The sequence below is a fragment of the Giraffa tippelskirchi genome, chromosome 7, assembly GCF_054371585.1.
Source record: "Giraffa tippelskirchi isolate mGirTip1 chromosome 7, T2T-mGirTip1v1.2.pri, whole genome shotgun sequence".
NCBI classification, from domain to species: domain Eukaryota; kingdom Metazoa; phylum Chordata; class Mammalia; order Artiodactyla; family Giraffidae; genus Giraffa; species Giraffa tippelskirchi.
The window spans coordinates 149,647,297-149,665,469 of NC_137281.1; the positions used below are offsets into that span (position 1 = coordinate 149,647,297).

At 41.8% G+C, this 18,173-nt stretch overlaps 1 protein-coding gene across 2 annotated transcripts in view; it reads left to right on the forward strand.

The window, feature by feature from the left end:
* NRXN3 (neurexin 3) overlaps nucleotides 1-18,173 on the forward strand; it is a 1,799,700-nt gene that overhangs the window by 500,880 nt on the left and 1,280,647 nt on the right. For both annotated transcript variants that reach the window (XM_081510568.1, XM_081510570.1), the window contains one exon: nucleotides 5,916-6,077. In XM_081510568.1, the coding sequence (XP_081366694.1) occupies nucleotides 5,916-6,077 (162 nt within the window). The remainder of the gene's footprint in view (nucleotides 1-5,915; nucleotides 6,078-18,173) is intronic.

Here is an 18,173-nt window from a genome sequence, read left to right on the forward strand (position 1 = left end):
AAAATATGTTTCTCTTCTTACTTCAATTCTCCATGTGTGCTTGTTATTTAAGAAAAAAATTCAGGTGTATAGATAATAAAAGTTATAAATACTTTCCTTTTATTCTGCTTTCTTTTTTTTTATCTTCTTGATTACATTTGTACCTTGTATTATTGTTAAATTCAGTTAGGGACAGCATTTTATTTCTATAGCTTGCTAGATTTTCCTCCTTTTTTGAGTGTATGTTTTTGTTTTTTTAAGTAAGTTAGTCATTGCCACGATGCCATAATTTTAATTTCTTCCAGAGAAAGTCTTTCTTTTTCTCTTCCTTTTGATTTACCAGCCCCTCCCCATTTTTTTTATTCTTTTATTTTATTCTTTTGGTTGTTGTGTTAACCTCTAGCGTTGGAGTGAATTAGCTGGAATCTTTCTGAATTCCTTTGTTTCTCTGTTCCTTGCTGCTACGTTATTGCCCCTGTCTCTACCTCCGAGACTCTTCAGTTGACTAGGATGCCTGGAAAGTGGAAGGACCCACATTAAAAAGTCAACTTTGGAGCAGCCTTTCCTGGTTCTGTACGTGCTTGAGAACTCCCATGGCTTGCCGATGCTAATCAGGCAACTCCGTCAGGTGACAACACTCTCAGAAAGCCTTAGCCGAGTAAAGTTGTTTTCTGTTCTTAACTAATAATAATAAAACAACAGCAACAATAATGATATTTCACCAGCTCACATCAGGAAAAGATTAAAATCACTTCCTGTAAAAGTCAAGGTCTGTCCTGAGACTGCCTTTTCCAGGTTCTGTTTTCACTTGGTTTTTCTACTTGTGAATTTGTCATTAAACCCATTGACAGCATTCATCCTTTATTAATCAGAAAGCATTATGTAAATTTCCAGAAGGTGCTTATCAAATTTTCTTCTGCAGTATGATTGATTTCATGCCTTCTGTAAACATGAAGGCATAAGAACTGACAGGTATTTGCATATGTTTACTGCTTGATAAAAGTGTAACTCCTTCATAACGCTAAATAAATGGAGAAGGCCCACCCACAGCAGGAACATACAATATTTGAAACACCCATTTCCACACTTAAGCATGTCAAGGAAGCCCCAGGTTGGCTATTTTATTTTATCTATGGTGCAGTTGCCAAATTGTAAGAGTTAGAGTCCCCAATCATCCTAATACACATAGATCGAACATTTTTGAATCACCATTTTATATTTCTCCTGCAAGGCCAAAGAATCCTATTGCTGACATTTTCTCTCATCATTCCCCACCTGCGCTTACAGGAGAGACCCTGTCAGCTACCAAGAGAGGCCAAATCAAATGTCCATTTGCTAACATATAAGGGATTGAAATGTTTGAGTTGCAGAGACTAGAACAAAAAGTAAAATATGACCTTTTGTTGGTTTCCACTGGCAGGTACACAGTAACGCCCTTCTGGCATTAGTCAGTGGAAGGGGAGATTTTCCTGTCCTGGGGAACAGAATCCGGTTGTGTTTCTCACCAGCTGCTCCGCTTCTGTATCTCTCTCCCACCCCACATGCTTCCTTGCCGTTCTAGAATGATGTCAAATAGCCAGAAAAGGCTCACTTTCATTTCTACTAAAAGCACTTCTCTCAAATAGCCTTGGGCCCTAAATCAGTCCTTTACACTGAAATGGGGACAGACCAGACTGTGATTCTGGTTGTGCTGTTTGAGTCTCAGTAAGCAGAGGAAAGCCACACTGGAGGGTTTCTCTTCCAAGTTCTGAGCCCCAGCTCCACTCTGTGCCCTTGGACAAGCCATTTAACCTTCCTACACCAATTTCCATTTGCGAGATGTTGATTACAACCCTCCCCAGCCATGTGTGGTGGCTAAATATGCAAAGCACTTTATGTTCCAGGAGGGTTATGAGCTCATCTGTGGTCTGGGTGCTAGACTCGCTGGGACATGCACATGATTTACAGGCTGAGCTTTCTGTCCGAAGGTGACTGCCTCTGTCTGTCCCTAAGGATGCAGCTAAGAAGAGCTCTCAAGACAAGGCTAATGAGGCCCGAGGGTGTTGGGGGCATTTCTTGGCAGAGAGAGTATGAATCTTGTTGAGAAAGTGCACCTAAATTTGGACCTTGTTGAAATTTGGACTGAATTTGCATCCAAATGCAATTTATTGAAAGAGGAAATACCTCAGAAAAGCAGAGTTGACTTTGCAAATAGAATCCTTTCAACCCTGAGTCATCTCAGATGATTATTTTTCTCATAAAATGCATTTATAACAACTTTTTGAGGTCCCTAGGATACTTTTGAAGGTGTGGGAAGCCCTCGTTTATTTCAATTAAACTTACAATCACTTCATGAATATTTGATAAGCTGATGGCAGCCATGTCTGCTTTTTTGGTAAGGATGAATGGCTTCTGTGGTAAAGATTGATCTGAGGAAACTTTATTGGAATTTCCTTACCAAATGGAGCAGAACTTTTTCTCTTTCTTCCTTCTTGATCATCTGCTCATGGTTCTGCTTTGGGGCTAAAATCAGTCAGTGAAAGTGTTGATTTGCTCAGTAGCTTTTAGGTTAAGTCAGGGCCAAATTTGGGCTTCCCAGGTGGCCCCTAGTGGTAAAGAACCCACCAACCAATACAGGAGACATAAAGGATGCAGATTTGATCTCTGGGAAGATCCCCTGGAGGACAAAATGGCAACTCAATCCAATATTATTGCCTGGAGAACCCCATGGACAGAGGAGCCTACCAGGCTACAGTCCATAGGGTTGCAAAGAGTCAGACACAACTAAAGCGACTTAGCACACAGCGTCAAATTCAAGCACTTGACTGGGGGTTCTGAGTAGTGGATGGAATGTGGATTATTTGTTCCAAACCATCACCAGGATTAGCACCAAGGTAGTAAGGAATTTTTGTGGGTTTTTTTGCTTTGGTTTGGATTTTGGTCCATGACCTTGAGTCCAAGGTCATGACCATCACAGGAATTGCTTGACCTCCGTATACCACTTTAATCAAACCAGAAGCATAAAACCGGGTTGCCCGTCTTTATCTACCTCCAGCCTCCCAGCTCAGGGTGCACTGGCAATTTAACATTTGAAAGCTGTGAAGAAGAGACTCATCGTAGGGCTTCTGTAGTCACGTTTAACTTGCCAGTCCTTTCTGCTACCCATGCAAGAAACTGCTTCAAAGCTTGACAGGCATTCCTAAAGAGGAATGGGGGGAGCGTGATGCCAACAGTTGGCATTCCAGGAGAGTAAACCAAATAATGACATCATTGGGTAATGACGAAGACTCGAGCTGTTTTGACACATTCTAACAACACAGTTATTCTAACCCAAGAGGGCAGGAAAGAGAAGAAAGTTCCCCTTCTGCCTCACAAAGGCACCCCAAGTCCAGGCAGTTGTGGATCTTTAAATTACATCTGGCAGCACAGAGTGAGCTACATTATATGGCCTTCGTTTGCTCGATGTGAACCCGAAACGTTCTACGCTCTTTTTGTTCTAGGAGAAAGTCATGATTGTCCATGCATGTAGTCAGAGTCAGATGTGAAAAATAAAAAATCCCCAACGTATGGGTATTTCAGCTCTATTTATCGATTTATCAAAGTTCAGTGATAAACTTTGGGGGTCTTTTCTTTCAGGAGAGTGGATTGTATATGTGCTGAGGGTGGGAAGGGCGTGGGGGTGGTGTTCATTCAGAAGAGCTCTTGGAAAGTAAGTATGATGCTAACTCCGACCTGGGTGAGGTCCAGTCTGAGTGGAGTTTGGGAGAAGTGGGGAGTTACGGACGACAAGGTGGGCTGCAGCTCCTTTCCCGGCTGCAAGCCGGGCGCCAAGGTTTTCCATAGAGTCCTGGTCTCATTGTCTTCCCCCACTCTCTTTTTTCTGTGTCGGGTGCCTTTTTTTTGAAAAACTAACCCAAGATCATTCATGCAATGTGTCATTTTACTAACCGACTAATGTACTAACACCCTAACGACTCATCTTTGTTTTTAGTTTTTTTAATTAACAATCGTTCTGTTCACAATTTTTTAATTTCCTTTCTTCCCCCTTTTCCGCAAAGCACTCAGGCATCGGACACGCTATGGTAAACAAACTACATTGTCTGGTAGATATCATTCTTATTGTCTCTTTTTTTGGGTTTGCCGTGTGTTGCCCCCCTTTTCCTCCCCAAACCCCCCTTTTATCCTCTTTAGACTTGTTTCTTTTTTTAAATTTTTTGTTGCTGGTGTTGAATGAAATACAAGCCTTTCTTTTTCTTTAAAAAGAAAATGGAAGGGGATGCATCTGTCCTGACAACATTTGGATGACTTCGGTTGGGACAGTTTCCTTTTCTCCACTATTTTGTTCTCCTAAAAAAATTTTTTTTAAAGAAATATTCTTTGTTTAGCTAAATTCATTTTGTTTTATTTTGCAACTTCCAAGTTACAGACTAGGGACAACTGAGATTTCTATTGAGGACTTTCTTCTCTCCGTGTCTTCCTACCCCCTCACTCTTCCAACTTTCTTCCTCCCCCGCCCCCCCAACCCCCAAACTCCTGAATCCCCCTTTTTTCATTTCCTTTTGTGTGGCCGTGGCCGCCACAGGTGATCTGGGGAGGAAAGTACTCTGCTTCCTGTGTTCTTCCTTCCCCTTCTTTCTCCTTACTTCCCACCTCGGCCAAAGGGAGCTCCGCCAATTGTGTTCTCCATACAGACTCTGCATGGCATGTTCCTGTCTCGTGAATTCCCCATTAGCATCAGAACCTGCCTCCTCATTTTCCTCCTCGTTACTAACAGCCTACCAGTCATCCAGCCTACACCACTTTCTTTTCTCTCTCTCTTTAATGTTTTTTTTGTCTCCACCCTTCTTCATTCTCTCATCCTTCATATATTTTGGGGTTGGGTTTGGACTTTTTCTTTTCTTTTTTTTTCGTGAGTAAGGGAGGTGGTAGGCAGGGGAAATGACCCTTTAGTGTTGAGTGTGTTTTCTTTCCTCACTTCCATCTTGTTTTTCGGTTGATTTAGTGCATGTAGGTGTGAAGTGGATTTTGGTTCTTTTCTTTCGTTCTCCATACCCCGGTCCCATGTCCCTCCCTTCTGTTCTTCTGCCTTCTCTCTTGGCTCCAGATAAGTTTCGCATGGGTGTGTCAGCATATGGTGTGTCAGCATATGGTGTGTGCACGCTTTGGGGCCTCATCTTTTCTCTGCACCCTCTGCTCCTTTCATGGATGTTGGGTGTATGGGGGCTATTTCTTTCTGGTGGGCATTATTATTTATTTATTTTGGCTCTTATGCCTCATCATTCCTTTCTTTTTGTTGGCATTGCCTTTTTGGTTTGGGTCATTTCTTCTCTGGGCAGTGGTGATGGCAGTCAAGGGAGGACAGGGGTTGATGTCCCGGGTAGTCCACGGCATGTATCACCCATGACTCATCAAACTCAAGACCCTTTTCCTTCCCTCCCTGAATGCATGTTTGTCGGTGTGGTGTGAGCCCAAAAGGAAACAAATTTAAAAAAAGAAAAAGAAAAGAAAAAACAAAAACCATCAACAACCAAAGACCAACCCCCTAACAAACCCCATCGTCTAATGTCTCCTTTGCTGTTTCTCACGACCACCGTAAATTACAGTCATTCAAAAATAAGCCATCATTTTACCAATGAACCGAGACAAGTGGTGTCGTCTGAGGATAGTTCCATTTTCTAGCCTGACTGAAGAGGGCATTGAGTAGAGTGAGCCGCTCAGCTTGGCAGTTCTGAGAAACTCTCCCGGGAGTCTGCAGGCGAACGCCGGAGGCTTGGGCCACAGGGAGGCAGACCAGAAAATGGAACTTGGCTGCACATACCAAAATCAAACCAAATTAGAAAGAATACCTCACCCAAATCTTAATGAAAGTGATGCCACAGGTAGGGCAAGCCCCTGGGTTTTGATAGGACCCTAAGGTCATTGTTGGGATTTCTTTTGTCCCTGTGTCCCTCCACCAGGTGACAATCTCTGTGGATGGGATCCTTACCACGACAGGCTACACTCAAGAGGACTACACCATGCTGGGCTCAGATGACTTCTTCTACGTGGGAGGAAGCCCAAGTACCGCTGACTTGCCAGGCTCCCCCGTCAGCAACAACTTCATGGGCTGCCTTAAAGAGGTGAGTTCAGCCATTCCATTTAATACGCTGATTGTCTAAGCACAAATGAAATTTCCAGTTCAGTGACTGAATCTGTCCTCTGATCGATGAGGTCAAAAGCTGTAGCAGAAAAGACTCTGGACTTGGGAGTGGAGGCCCCGGGTTTTGATCCCAGCTTGAACCGGTTGCAGGACCATGGGTTTGCCACTTAAATACCCTGTGGTTCTGTTTGCTCATCTAACTAATGCATCACCTGATCCCACAGGGAGCTGTGTTTTATAAATGAAATTAAATAACTCAGATGAAAAGGACTCTGAAACGACAAGGATATAGACCCGTGTAAAGTTTGATTCTGTACTTTTGACTTGGCAAGTCGGGAAGCCTTAGCTAAAGTGGCTCCATTTGCAGTTGTGTGTCTTGTCTAAAACATAACATATGTATTATTTTACCTTTGCTGAGCTTGGCATTCCCAAGAGTCTCATTATTTGAGATGAAGAAAAATTCTCGGAATGTAATATCAAGGCCCGGAAAACTGGTTTTTCCTTTTTTTTTCCCTCCCAGAGAGCTAGCAGCAGCTGTGAGAAAGCAGTGGGGTATCGCCATTACTCATTTATTACTATTGTAGCTGATGTGTTGAGACCTCTGTCTGAGAGCAAGGGAGCTTGAGTCAAGTATAAGTTCAATCTCTAAGGTCAATTGTTGAGGCAAAAAGAATCAGACTTGATTTGCTGGGTTCTTTCAGCAAACGGTGTCATCAGCACAGCACTTTTTTTGTTTAAGCTAAGCTTGATTGCCTAAGATATCTATACCATTCCCCTGGGAAAATTCCTTGAGAAGCCAACAGTGTTCTTTTGTGTAGATAAAGATCCCTTGTGACATGTTATGAGTCTCCTCTCAGGGCACATGTTTCATTATTATTCTGGTTACTTGAAATTGGTTGCATATCAGTCACATATGAGATAGCATCATGCATAGATTCACTCATGCCACCGGGCTGTGAGCCGGGTCTAGACGGGAGTTGCAGCTGTCATACATGGCATAGAGCAAGTCCATAGTAAGTATGTATTGAATGGATGCACTTATCAAATGATCATTGGGTACTTTTTTTTTTATTTTTTGGCTATAACTAAACATAAAGACTTTTTGTAAACCACGATCTCCATATTTGAAGAATTTATAATGTGGGAAGATAGATGAAAGCTCTAAGGGAAAAGTTACAGTTCAGGACACTGTGTGTGCGGTGCCACAGATGAAATGCTCTAACTGAGCAGAGGAAGCAGATACATTTTAGGTGGGAGTCAGCTTTGGAGAAGAAATGATGTTTGAGCTGGGCGTTGCTGCACTAAACCATGTGTACATTGAGAGGAAGGGATAAGACAGAGTTGACAAAGGAGGGGAAAATCCAATTACAGCTTTGTATTGTTCTTGGTCTGAAGGAAAAATGACAGGAGAGAACTCATAGTGTGTTTTCCTCTCTGCTGGACATGACCTACCCTTCTGCTGACCACGGGGACCACACAGGTCACTCCTGACGGAATTGCAGTAGACATAGCACACTTCTTCCCTGGGATTTACTCCCATTTTGATAGGATAAAGGTATAAACTTCTCAGTGACTAATGAACCTTGAAAGAGTCTTAAAGACTGTTAAATTGCCCTCTCATCAGAAATAGATGGGCACGTTCTGTTTCCTCGTTGGTGGCTTAGGTATGAATGAGGCATTGAGTGCTGTGCAGAGTGCATCTGTTTATGTAGTGAAAAACAGCCCTGAACCTGGAGTCTCTCCAGGACAGGGTCTAGGGGTGGCCTCTAGAACTCATCCTCCCTCACTGCCTCCCCCCACCCAACACAATTATGCCTTTTGAGACAAGGAGCAATTTCCCAACTGCAAATCTATCAGTCAAGAAGGGTGCCCCTGAATATTTTGAAACAAACCTCATAAAAGTATGAAGATATCTCTGATGGTTTTATCCATGGAGAGCCTAAAGTAAATAAAATTTACATACACACATACCACTCTCTCCACGTAGAGAGCAGACAGCTTCAAAAGTCTATGAAAAGTAGCGCTTAATAGCTTAAAAATTAAAGATAGTTCTGAAAACCAGTGTCAATGACAGAAATAAAAATAACATATTTTATATGTGTAAATAAAAATGTACACATCTTAGCTAGTAGCTAAGCAGAACTTAAAGCCAGATCAAGTCAGAAGGAATTCCAAAACAGTGAAGGAAATGGTAAGCAAAACTAGAAGTTAATCTAATTTTTGCCCCATCTCTCCTTTACATATATAAGATAGTCTTTCTAAGGGACTTGGGAGGCTTTCTCATTTGTCTGAGTGTTTTAAACAGGTAACTTTGAGTTTAATGAAATCTTAGCACATTCTTTCTTTCCATTTAATCGTTACAATTCACTTTTCTGTGGGCAAGTCTAGTAAATTTTTGTTCTCGACATTACTTCTTGACAGTTTGCTGCTGCTAAGTCGCTTCAGTCGTGTCCGACTCTGTGCGACCCCACAGACGGCAGCCCACCAGGCTCCCCCGTCCCTGGGATTCTCTAGGCAAGAACACTGGAGTGGGTTGCCATTTCCTTCTCCAATGCATGAAAGGGAAAAGTGAAAGTGAAGTCACGCAGTCCTCTTGACAGTTTAGTAAACAATAAAATCTCCCAGCTATGTTGGGACTTTGCTCCTTGATAAATCCCACTTACCTACTTCAACTATTTCCCTTTGGGATAGTTTGCAGTTATTGTCCAATTGCTTCTTCCCTTCTCTATTTCTTTCTTCCCTTTTCTGTCATCTCTGGCCATTTGTGGTTCTAAGTTGCCTTAAGCTGAGCTGGGTGCTTTTATGTGTTTTTGTTTGTTTCAAAATGGGGACCTGGGGAAGATTCTATGGGATTTATCTTTTGGACCATTGATACTTTGTAGCACAAAGTTGTTTTAGTCTTGGGAACTACAGTTAACTTTACTCAAAGTTAAGTTCTGGCTCCACATTTGAGTCAAAGCAACTGTGGATTTCACCTGTGTGCACAGCTCCTGACTTGATACCAGTGTAATAGCATGACAAGAGGTTCCATGTTATGATCCAATTATTGTGTTCTACTTTGCACACCCTCACCCTAGTTATCAATTCAAGATTTGTATCCACTTAAACATCACAAAATCCACACTTGTTCCTCTTTGTGATTTTAAGTTTTAAGGTGTCTGTCTCACTTTTGTTCTTGCCGTGTCCCCAGTTCCTAGAATGGTTCTTAGCACGTAGTGGGCTCTCAATAAATATTTGCTAAATGAAATCACATGTTTGTAAGTAAAGAAAAAAAAAACTTTAGATAAATGCTCTTAGGCACAGTTGACTATGCAACTTTCTCGGAATCATTAAAGAACATCTTGACATGACAATAGTTGAATCTTTCAGGAACCTGCCAGCTATCTGATATGAGAGAAGTATTACATAAAAAGGCCCAGAATGGCTAAAAGAAATAGGTTGGAACCCCCTTTGGGAAGAACAGGATTGAAAAGACTTTGAGGAGGCATCATAGTATAAATGAAAAGAATGCTGAGTTTAAAAATCAGAAAACCTGGTTAGGAATTCCAGCTTTCTTACTGCCTGTATTGCCTGGAGTAAGCCAGTGATCTTACTTGAGCCTCAGTTTCCTAACCCATAACATGGAGATAATAAGACATCTGTTGTGTTCTTAAGAATGAATGAAATAATGTACGTACCAGTGAAACCATACATAAATATACAATGATGTTTTGCTACAATAATTATGATTAAGGATTATGTAATGATTCTTATAAAAACAGTTTGTGAATATAAATGTAAGCATAAGTGAATATTCATTAGCACATGCAGTGTCTGTATTTCCCATATTACCAAGTCATTGTTTAGGTGGAGAACAACTTTATTCTGAGGTTTGCTTTACTAAAATTTTCTCATTTTCACTGAAATAGGGATGGTCCATCTCACCCACACTCAGTCTCTACCTAGTCTGTTGTCTTTGGAAATTTATTTGACACCTGTCAATCTCCCTTCTATTAAAATGTGAGCTCCATGAGGACAGAGGCCTCATCTGTTCACAGGTGTTTCGCTAAGCACCTAGAAGAGTTCTTGGCTTAAAATAATGCATTCAATAAGCATGTCTGGAATGAATAAGTTAGTTAATGAGCGGACCTCATGGAGCTCTAAAATCTGAAATTAGGATACACAGGTATATGCTGAAAACCTACAATATGCCAAGGATGTGCTAAGATACAAAGATGCCGCAGAATCCTTACCTTAGGGGAACTCACAGTTTAGTGGAGGACACTCAGAAATATTTTCAAGAAAAAGCATTTAATGCACAAAAAGAGGCATTCCAAGGTGCAGTGGGGCTGCTGAGAAGAACTTATAATATCACAATGTTCAGGAAAACTCTGGAGGTGATGATGCCCAAGAAGAGGCTTGAAGACAAACAGAAATGAACAGGGAAAAAGTGATGCTCTGGTGTGACGGGGCAGCATGAGCAAGCGCCAAGAGACAGAGCAGATCGTGGTGTCTAGGCGAGGAACTTGCAGACAGTTTGCCAATGTCCAGAAACAAAATACAAGATCTGGAGTTTTGACAAAGTATCAACAGAATTAGTTAGAGGCTAAGGCACACTCTACCCTTGGACTTTAGGTAATGGGGAGCCATGGAAGGATCTGAAGTAATAGAATGACATGGATTGACAGGTTGTCCATCAGGCGTTAAATTCCCTGAGAACTAGTTAGTCCATCTGCTGCTTCCACTTGATGTATCTTTCTGTCCCGGGGTGCTGAGGAGCAGTCAGAAGGCTAGTCCATTGGCTTTAGCCCTGGGTGAGGAGAGTGCGTCTCTGAATCTTCAGGTTTCTGCAGAAAAGTGCTTCCTTCTGACTCCCATTTCGTTTTCCAGTGATCTTCCCTGTCGGGACATATGTTTATCCTTTCCTCTGTCCTTGGCGTTACTGAGCTCTTGTTGGATGAAGCACAGTGCAGGAGAGGAAAGCTAAGTTCAGTGCTGAGTTTCAGGGACTGCGTCCCTATCATCAGGACCAGGGAGCCAACTCACGCCCACCACAGTATCCTCCTGTGTTGTGGGATCTGGTCCTTTCTACACCATCCTCAAGCTGTTACCTCTGCACTGGTATATTGCTTCTCCATTTGCCTCTCTGTTGCCCAAGGGGAAGCTCATGCAGTGCTGAACCCTCTGAGATCAGCCAGACTAGCTCACTTCTCCTTTCTCATGGCATCTCTAGTGGGGAGGAAGGAAAGCAGGAGAATGGGGAAAATGAACACATACTTAAAGGAAAAAGGATTGTGTAGACCATCATTGTGCATATTACATTCCACATCCCTTTGTGATTATTAGCCATTTAAAACTGAATGGGATTTTGTAGCCAGAGATAGTCTCTGAACAGATGATTAATGGTTTAATCTGTAATAACTTTACGTTTTATAGAACCCTGATAGAAGTCCACATCTGGTGAGCCAAGCTATTTAAGGCGGTGTTAATTCTGTTAATTGCTATATGTTTATTTGAATTGCTAGCACCTGCGGGCTTTGGGATAATGTGTTTGTTGTTGCTTTTGAAAAAAAAATACTTATTTTATCTAGTCTCACTGTCTTTTGCTGCTATCTATTATGTGATCACAATTTTTCTTTTGTATTGTCCTCTTTTTACTTCCTAAACATTTTCCCCCTACCCCATTCTCATTTTCCTTAACTTTATGCTTCTCAAGCTGTTATTATGGTATCCTTCATGATTTCTTAGGTGATGATAAATCATTCTGTCTATAACCAGGTAAGTTTAGGTCATGGCATTGGGCCTAAAAATTCCCTTTTCCCTAGGGTCGAAGAGGTTGGAAAATGGGAGGAGGGTTGGCTTTAGGAAGCACAAATCCAGGTTTTGAGTCTTGCCTAGACTTGTTCATTACCAGCTGCAAGACTCTTAGCATGCTACTTGACTGCTCTCAGACTCAGTTTTTTGTCAGATAATAATACTTCAGGCATTTTTATGTGGGGGGCAAATGTGGTAAAAAAATGGAGTGCTTAGTAAACTGTCGAGCACTGTGCAAATGCCAATGTAACTATTTATGTTATTAAATGAAACCAAACTGATCTGTTTAAGGAATCACTTGCTGCTGTTTGCTGTTTCTGCAGTTAATAATTAAAAAGATAGCAGAAGATGGGAGAGTCCAATTACTTTAATAAAAAGAGCAACTGAATTAGAACCTGGCTACCAGATCCATTTCTGGTACTGATTAGAAAACCATAACTCCTCTGTGGACACCCATGTTTTGATCTGTCAAATGAGGATTGTTATCACTGTCACATCAAACATACCCTACTAAGGAGCCCTTCTAACGTAAAAAGATAAATTGGATAGCAACGCAGAATTTATTTCCCTTCTGTTAGGAAGATATGCAGAAAAGCAGGGTATGGGTTTGGAGGAAAGAAGGCTTTGGCAGAATGGAAGGGCCGATAACAGAAAGGAGACCGAGAGGAACAAGATTCCAACAAGGTAGAAAGAAGTAGAGACATGAATCAGAATCTGGGAAACTGGAAGAAAGCAGCAGCAGAAGACACAAAAGAAGAGAAACTGCGTCTCAGGGGTGGGTTGACCACAGAAATTGCCATTTTCCTGGGTTAAAAAGTCAAATATTGACAATGTCGTGTGATTCAGTTTAAGAATGAAAGTTTTGGACTTCCCTAGTGGTCCAGTGGCTAAGAATCTGCCTGCCAATGCAGGGGACGTGGATTTGATTCCTGGTCCAGGAAGATCTCACGCGCTGCGGGGCAACTGAGGCCGTGTGCCACACATACTGAGCCCGCACCTAGAGCCCACACCCTGCAAGGAAGAGTAGCCCCCTCTCGCAGCAACTAGAGAAAGCTGCACATGAAGAAAAAAAAGGATGAAAGCTTTTTTTTTTTTCTTTTTTAAGAGAATAAAGTGAATCTTCTTGAATTAGGGCTTCCCTAATAGCTCAGTTGGTAAAGAATCCTCCTGCATTGCAGGAGACCCCAGTTTGCTTCCTGGGTTGGAAAGATTCACTGGAGAAGGGATAGGCTACCCACTGCAGTATTCTTGGGCTTCCCTTGTGGCTCAGCTGGTAAAGAATCCACCTGCAATGTGGGAGACCTGGGTTCGATCCCTGGGTTGGGAAGATCCCCTGGAGGAGGGAAAGGTTACCCACTTTGTGGCCTGGAGAATTCCGCGGACTGTATAGTCCATGGGGTCACAAAGAGTTGGACACGACTGAGTGACTTTCATATTCACTGAAAAGAGATTAATTTCTGGATTTCCAGACGCTGAAACAGGCAGGGGAGAGAATGGCTTTGAGTGTCACAGAGGAGGAGATGAAACCCTGAGCTCCTGGGGATTTGTGATGAACGTGGAGCTCATGTCACATAGGGGCACGGTGAGAGCACTTAGCCCAGGGTGGGTGTAAGGAAGCAGTAAGAGGCTGAGAAAAAGTCCAGAGGGTGAGCCTCCCGATACTCAGTGCTGCAGTGCTGTCACAAACAGGGAGAGGCTCTGCAGTTAATGCCAGAAGCAAATGTTAAAGGGTGGCTTGCTACTTATAATTGATGGGCTATTGATGGAGAAGTAAGATATGGGAAGCATTGTTTTTTGAGACCTGATACTCACTTTCCCTTATTTCAATGGCTGTTTTCTTGATTTTTATTCTCCCTTATGTTCAGTCCAGTGATTCAATGTCATCGATCCTTTCCTGGGTCCCTCGGTGAGCATGTGAGCTCCCAGTCTGTCAGCAGCTTCCTTTCCTCTGCTGTGGTTATTTTGTTCATAGCTGGACACCTAACCCAGTTTGTATCAGGGACAGATATTCAGTTTCAGGACTTTGTATCTTGTAGGGAAGTACTTCTCCTCCTTTTGAGCTGCAACTTGGGATGGTATAGCATTTGAGCTTCTGGCCACCGTCTTGCCACCCCATTGGGACTAAAAAGGAAGCTAGGCTGGAGAAAAGCCGAGCTAAAAGATGGGGAGAAACTATGTTCTGGTGACATTTTGAGGACCTGGATCAAACATTGTTCCACCTAGACCATCCCTGACTTTCCAGCCATGGTTGAATACATTCCTTCTTTTGTCTGAACCAGCCTGAGCTAGATTTTCTATCATTTGCAACAGACCTCTAAGTGATATGAAAGAATTCCTTACTCCTATTTTACCCCTGTCTTCTCTGATAAGAAAATAGGTCTTTGGCCAGGAGAAGATTAAGTTAGGAAATGTAATATTAGAGCTGTCAGATAGCACCTAATTGCTGTGCATTAATTTAAGTTTCTTGACTTAGATGAATGATACAGAGAGAATTTGAAAGTAAGATTTTTGAAATCCAGCTGATATTTTTTGAGAAACCGTAGAGAATGGAGGAGGTTCCTAATGATGAAAGATGGAAAAAGTGTAAATCCTGCATGCTGTGGGCTTATGAGCTTCGGTGGTATCTGAGGAAGATTTTTAATTTTATAATGAACAGAAGATATGAGCCCACAAAAGAAAAAAAAGAGACCCATAGTAATTCACTGAAAACACTAAAAACAAGCCATAGAAAACTAAACTCACAAACTAAACTAAACATTATTCTGTATTGTTGCTATACTTAAAGCTCAGAAAAGTACTGTGGACCTAGCATACTAAATATCAGCAAGGTATTTGACAATACACTTTGTGATATCCTTATCAACAAGATGGGGAAAGGGAATTGAATATAAGCGCTATTCAGTAAAAGAGTAACTCTTTAAATAAGCAACTGGATCCTGGTGAATGGGCCTTACATGGAAGTTTCTGGTGAATGTCCAGTGCTTTGTCTTACTCAGCATTTATGTTAGGAACTTGAGGGAGGGTAGGAGAGAATGCTCATCAACTGTGTGAGTGGCATAGAGCTGAGAAGGATAGAAGTTATGGGCCTATATGTTCTGAGACATAAAGGTGTGAAAACAAAAGAGATTACGGTTCTAAAGTATAATTGATGGGCTGAGAGAGTAGACTCTGTAGCTAGAGTTCTATTCCCACTAGCTGTGGCATGCTGGGCAAGTTCCTCAACCCTCTTTGCACTTCACTTATTTTTTGAATGGGGAGAATATACCTACTTTATAGGGTTCTTGTAAGTACTGACTGAGATAATAATTGTAAAATCCTTAGCACAGTGCCTGGCATGCAGAGAATGTTGGGTAAGTTGTATTTATCAACAGCATCATGATCAACACTGTGCGATAATGTGGTTCATGGGAGTATTTCTCTTCAGTTCCGGATGATAAGCACTTAAACGTTTAGCTGACTAACTGACAGATTAGAGCATGTTTAGAGCTGAGCAATGAAAAAGATAACAGTGTGCTCAAGAGTCTGACATCAAAACGAGTTGACTGATGGATCCAGAAACACTTAACCTGAGGGAAGGATGCCTCAGCCCGTGGGCTGAGAGCTTCTTCATACTTGAAGGACTGTCTTATGGATGTGGATTTAAATGTGGTTCATATATCCTCAGGAAGAAGCATTAGGGCAAGTGAGTGGAAGCTGGTACTAAATAGAAGGCAATCATTTCAATGAGAGCTACTCAAAGCTACTTTTAAAATAATGTTTTCTCTCTTACTCAAGGCATCCAAGCAAAGCACCAAATGAGTAGACAGCCTTGATTTTTCCAGCTTCCTTCTATACATAAGATTCTATATACATACATATATATAGCCACTAATTTTTAGATTCTATTCCCTTTAGGCCACTGTAATGACCTATATTGAGTATTGTGTAGAGTTCCCTGTACTATACAGTAGGTTCTTAGTAGTTATCTATTTTATATGTAGTAGTGTTTATATGTCAATCCCAATACTCCAATTTATCCCCCATTTTCCTCCTTGGTGGGCTTCCCTGTGGCTCAGCTGGTAGAGAATCTGCCTGCAATGCAGGAGACCTGCGTTTGATCCCTGGGTTGGGAAGATCCCCTGGAGCAGGGAGAGGCCACCCACTCCAGTGTTCTGGCCTGGAGAAGTCTATGGACTGTGTAGTCCATGAGGTCACAAAGAGTCGGACACGACTGAATGACTTTCACTTCACTTTCCCCCTTGGTACATATTTTCTATATCTGTGACTCTATTTCTGTTTTATAAATAGGTTCATTTTTACCATTATTTTTAGATTCCACATATAAATGATCTCGTGATATTTGTCCTTTTATGTCTGACTTTCTTCACTCAGTATGACAATATATGTATCAAATTATTATATTGTACATTTTAAGTTTATACAGTGTTAAATGTCAATCATATCTCAGTAATGCAATTATTGAAAAATTTTAAGAAATCCCCCAAACTCACATGAAATCCTATAGCTCTATAGTAAGTGAGCCTTCTGAAAAGACTAATTAGACCAGATTGATTGAAGACTTTCCTGATTAGTCTCCAAAGCAGTTGACTACACATGTCCCACAGAGCCTCGGGGTTGCCCTTGTGGTAGAATTTGAGGTTCCCAGCCACTGTCATCACTTATTAGTCACTTACAATTATTTCTCTTTCCTCAGACCTTCACAGGCATCATCTCCATAACCATTATAACCACAGCAATTATAATCATAATAACAATAAAGAATAACAGTTACTGAGCACTTAACAATGTGAATGCCTGTGAAGTATGAGTCTTTGCGGTTAAGTGCTTTGTATATATTTCCTAATTTAATTCTCACAACAAACTTCTGAGGTAGATTCTGTCCTCGTTGCTAATTTGAATGGAAAGATAATAGGTGCTTTGTCCAGGATCCCTCAGTTAGCAAGGCTTGGAGCTGAGATCTAAACACTGTTGCTTTCTGGACTCCTACTTTTCTGTCTCTGCCAACACATTGGAGAGACTTGGTGAAAAAGGAAAAGAAAAGGCTTTTCAGGAAAAGGTTAGCAATTCTGTGGCTAACCCCACTCTAGGGAATGGCCTCTCACTTCTATTTAGAGGCTTCGCTTCAGAGGAGAGAGAGGTCATTTAATTTGGCAAAAACGTCCTGCTGAGAGACGATACAATTGCTTATTTCTTTCACCTTGCCACTGATTGTTCTGAGCGGAAGGCAGTTTTTGCTTGATTTCTGACTCTGACTGGGCAAACTGATATCGCTCAACCTGTTAATGGAGGAATGATTTTCATTATGGGATGTGAGTGGAAAGTGGCCCCTCTTGGTATAAACGCCAAGCGATGGGAACACCTTTGTCTTGAGATGGGCAATGCCTCTGTCCTTTTGTTCCTTCCTATATGTTCTGTGAAGTTGGAGTTATTTGCCTCCAAGGCCCTCAGAAAGCCAGAATGAGGAGATTTTTAGGCTTATGATGAATTTTCAGGCTGATTCTGGGCGTCTTTCATTTAGTTTTGCCATCTTTTTTTTTTTTCCTCTTTAGGGTAAATTCAGTGGAACTCATTGCTTTCTAAAAATGTCACTTATTTACAGCAAATGTAATCTACCACAACATTCCCACTGAGACAAAATCTCTTGTGTCTTCAAATGCCTCAGAGGAGACAGAAAAAGTGGTCTTTGTACACATACACCTACAGGGATAAAGTCATCATTGAGCTTATTAATTAATTAGCTAATGCTTTTAAAAATTGCTTTGCAAACGCTGTAACGACTCTGACATTAACATTACGTGCTTTTGTAACCTCATGTTCCAATCCCCCATATGGACAGTATGCCATGACTACTTTCTGCGTAAATTTCAAGAGAGATAATGGGGCACGTTTTCCGCTTGGCAAATCAGTGAAGATGCAGCGTGGGGCAGCGACACCGCGCACCAATTATCGACCAATGAAATTCTCCGTCTTCCCCCTCCTCCAGCTTCTCTCTCACCAGCCAGCATCTGCAGATGGTCCATCTCATACTCCATGGAAAAAAATGGAAACTGTTTCACTTTTGCTGGGTCAGTTCCTCTCCCTCCACTTTTAGATTTACCTTCAAAGATAGTGGCTCAGCTGGTAAAGGATCCGCCTGCAATGTGGGAGACCTGGGTTTGATGCCTGGGTTGGGAAGATCCCCTGGAGAAGAGAGAGGCTACCCACTCCAGTATTCCGGCCTGGAGAATTCCATGGAGTGTATAGTCCATGTGGTCGCAAAGAGTCAGACATGACTGAACGACTT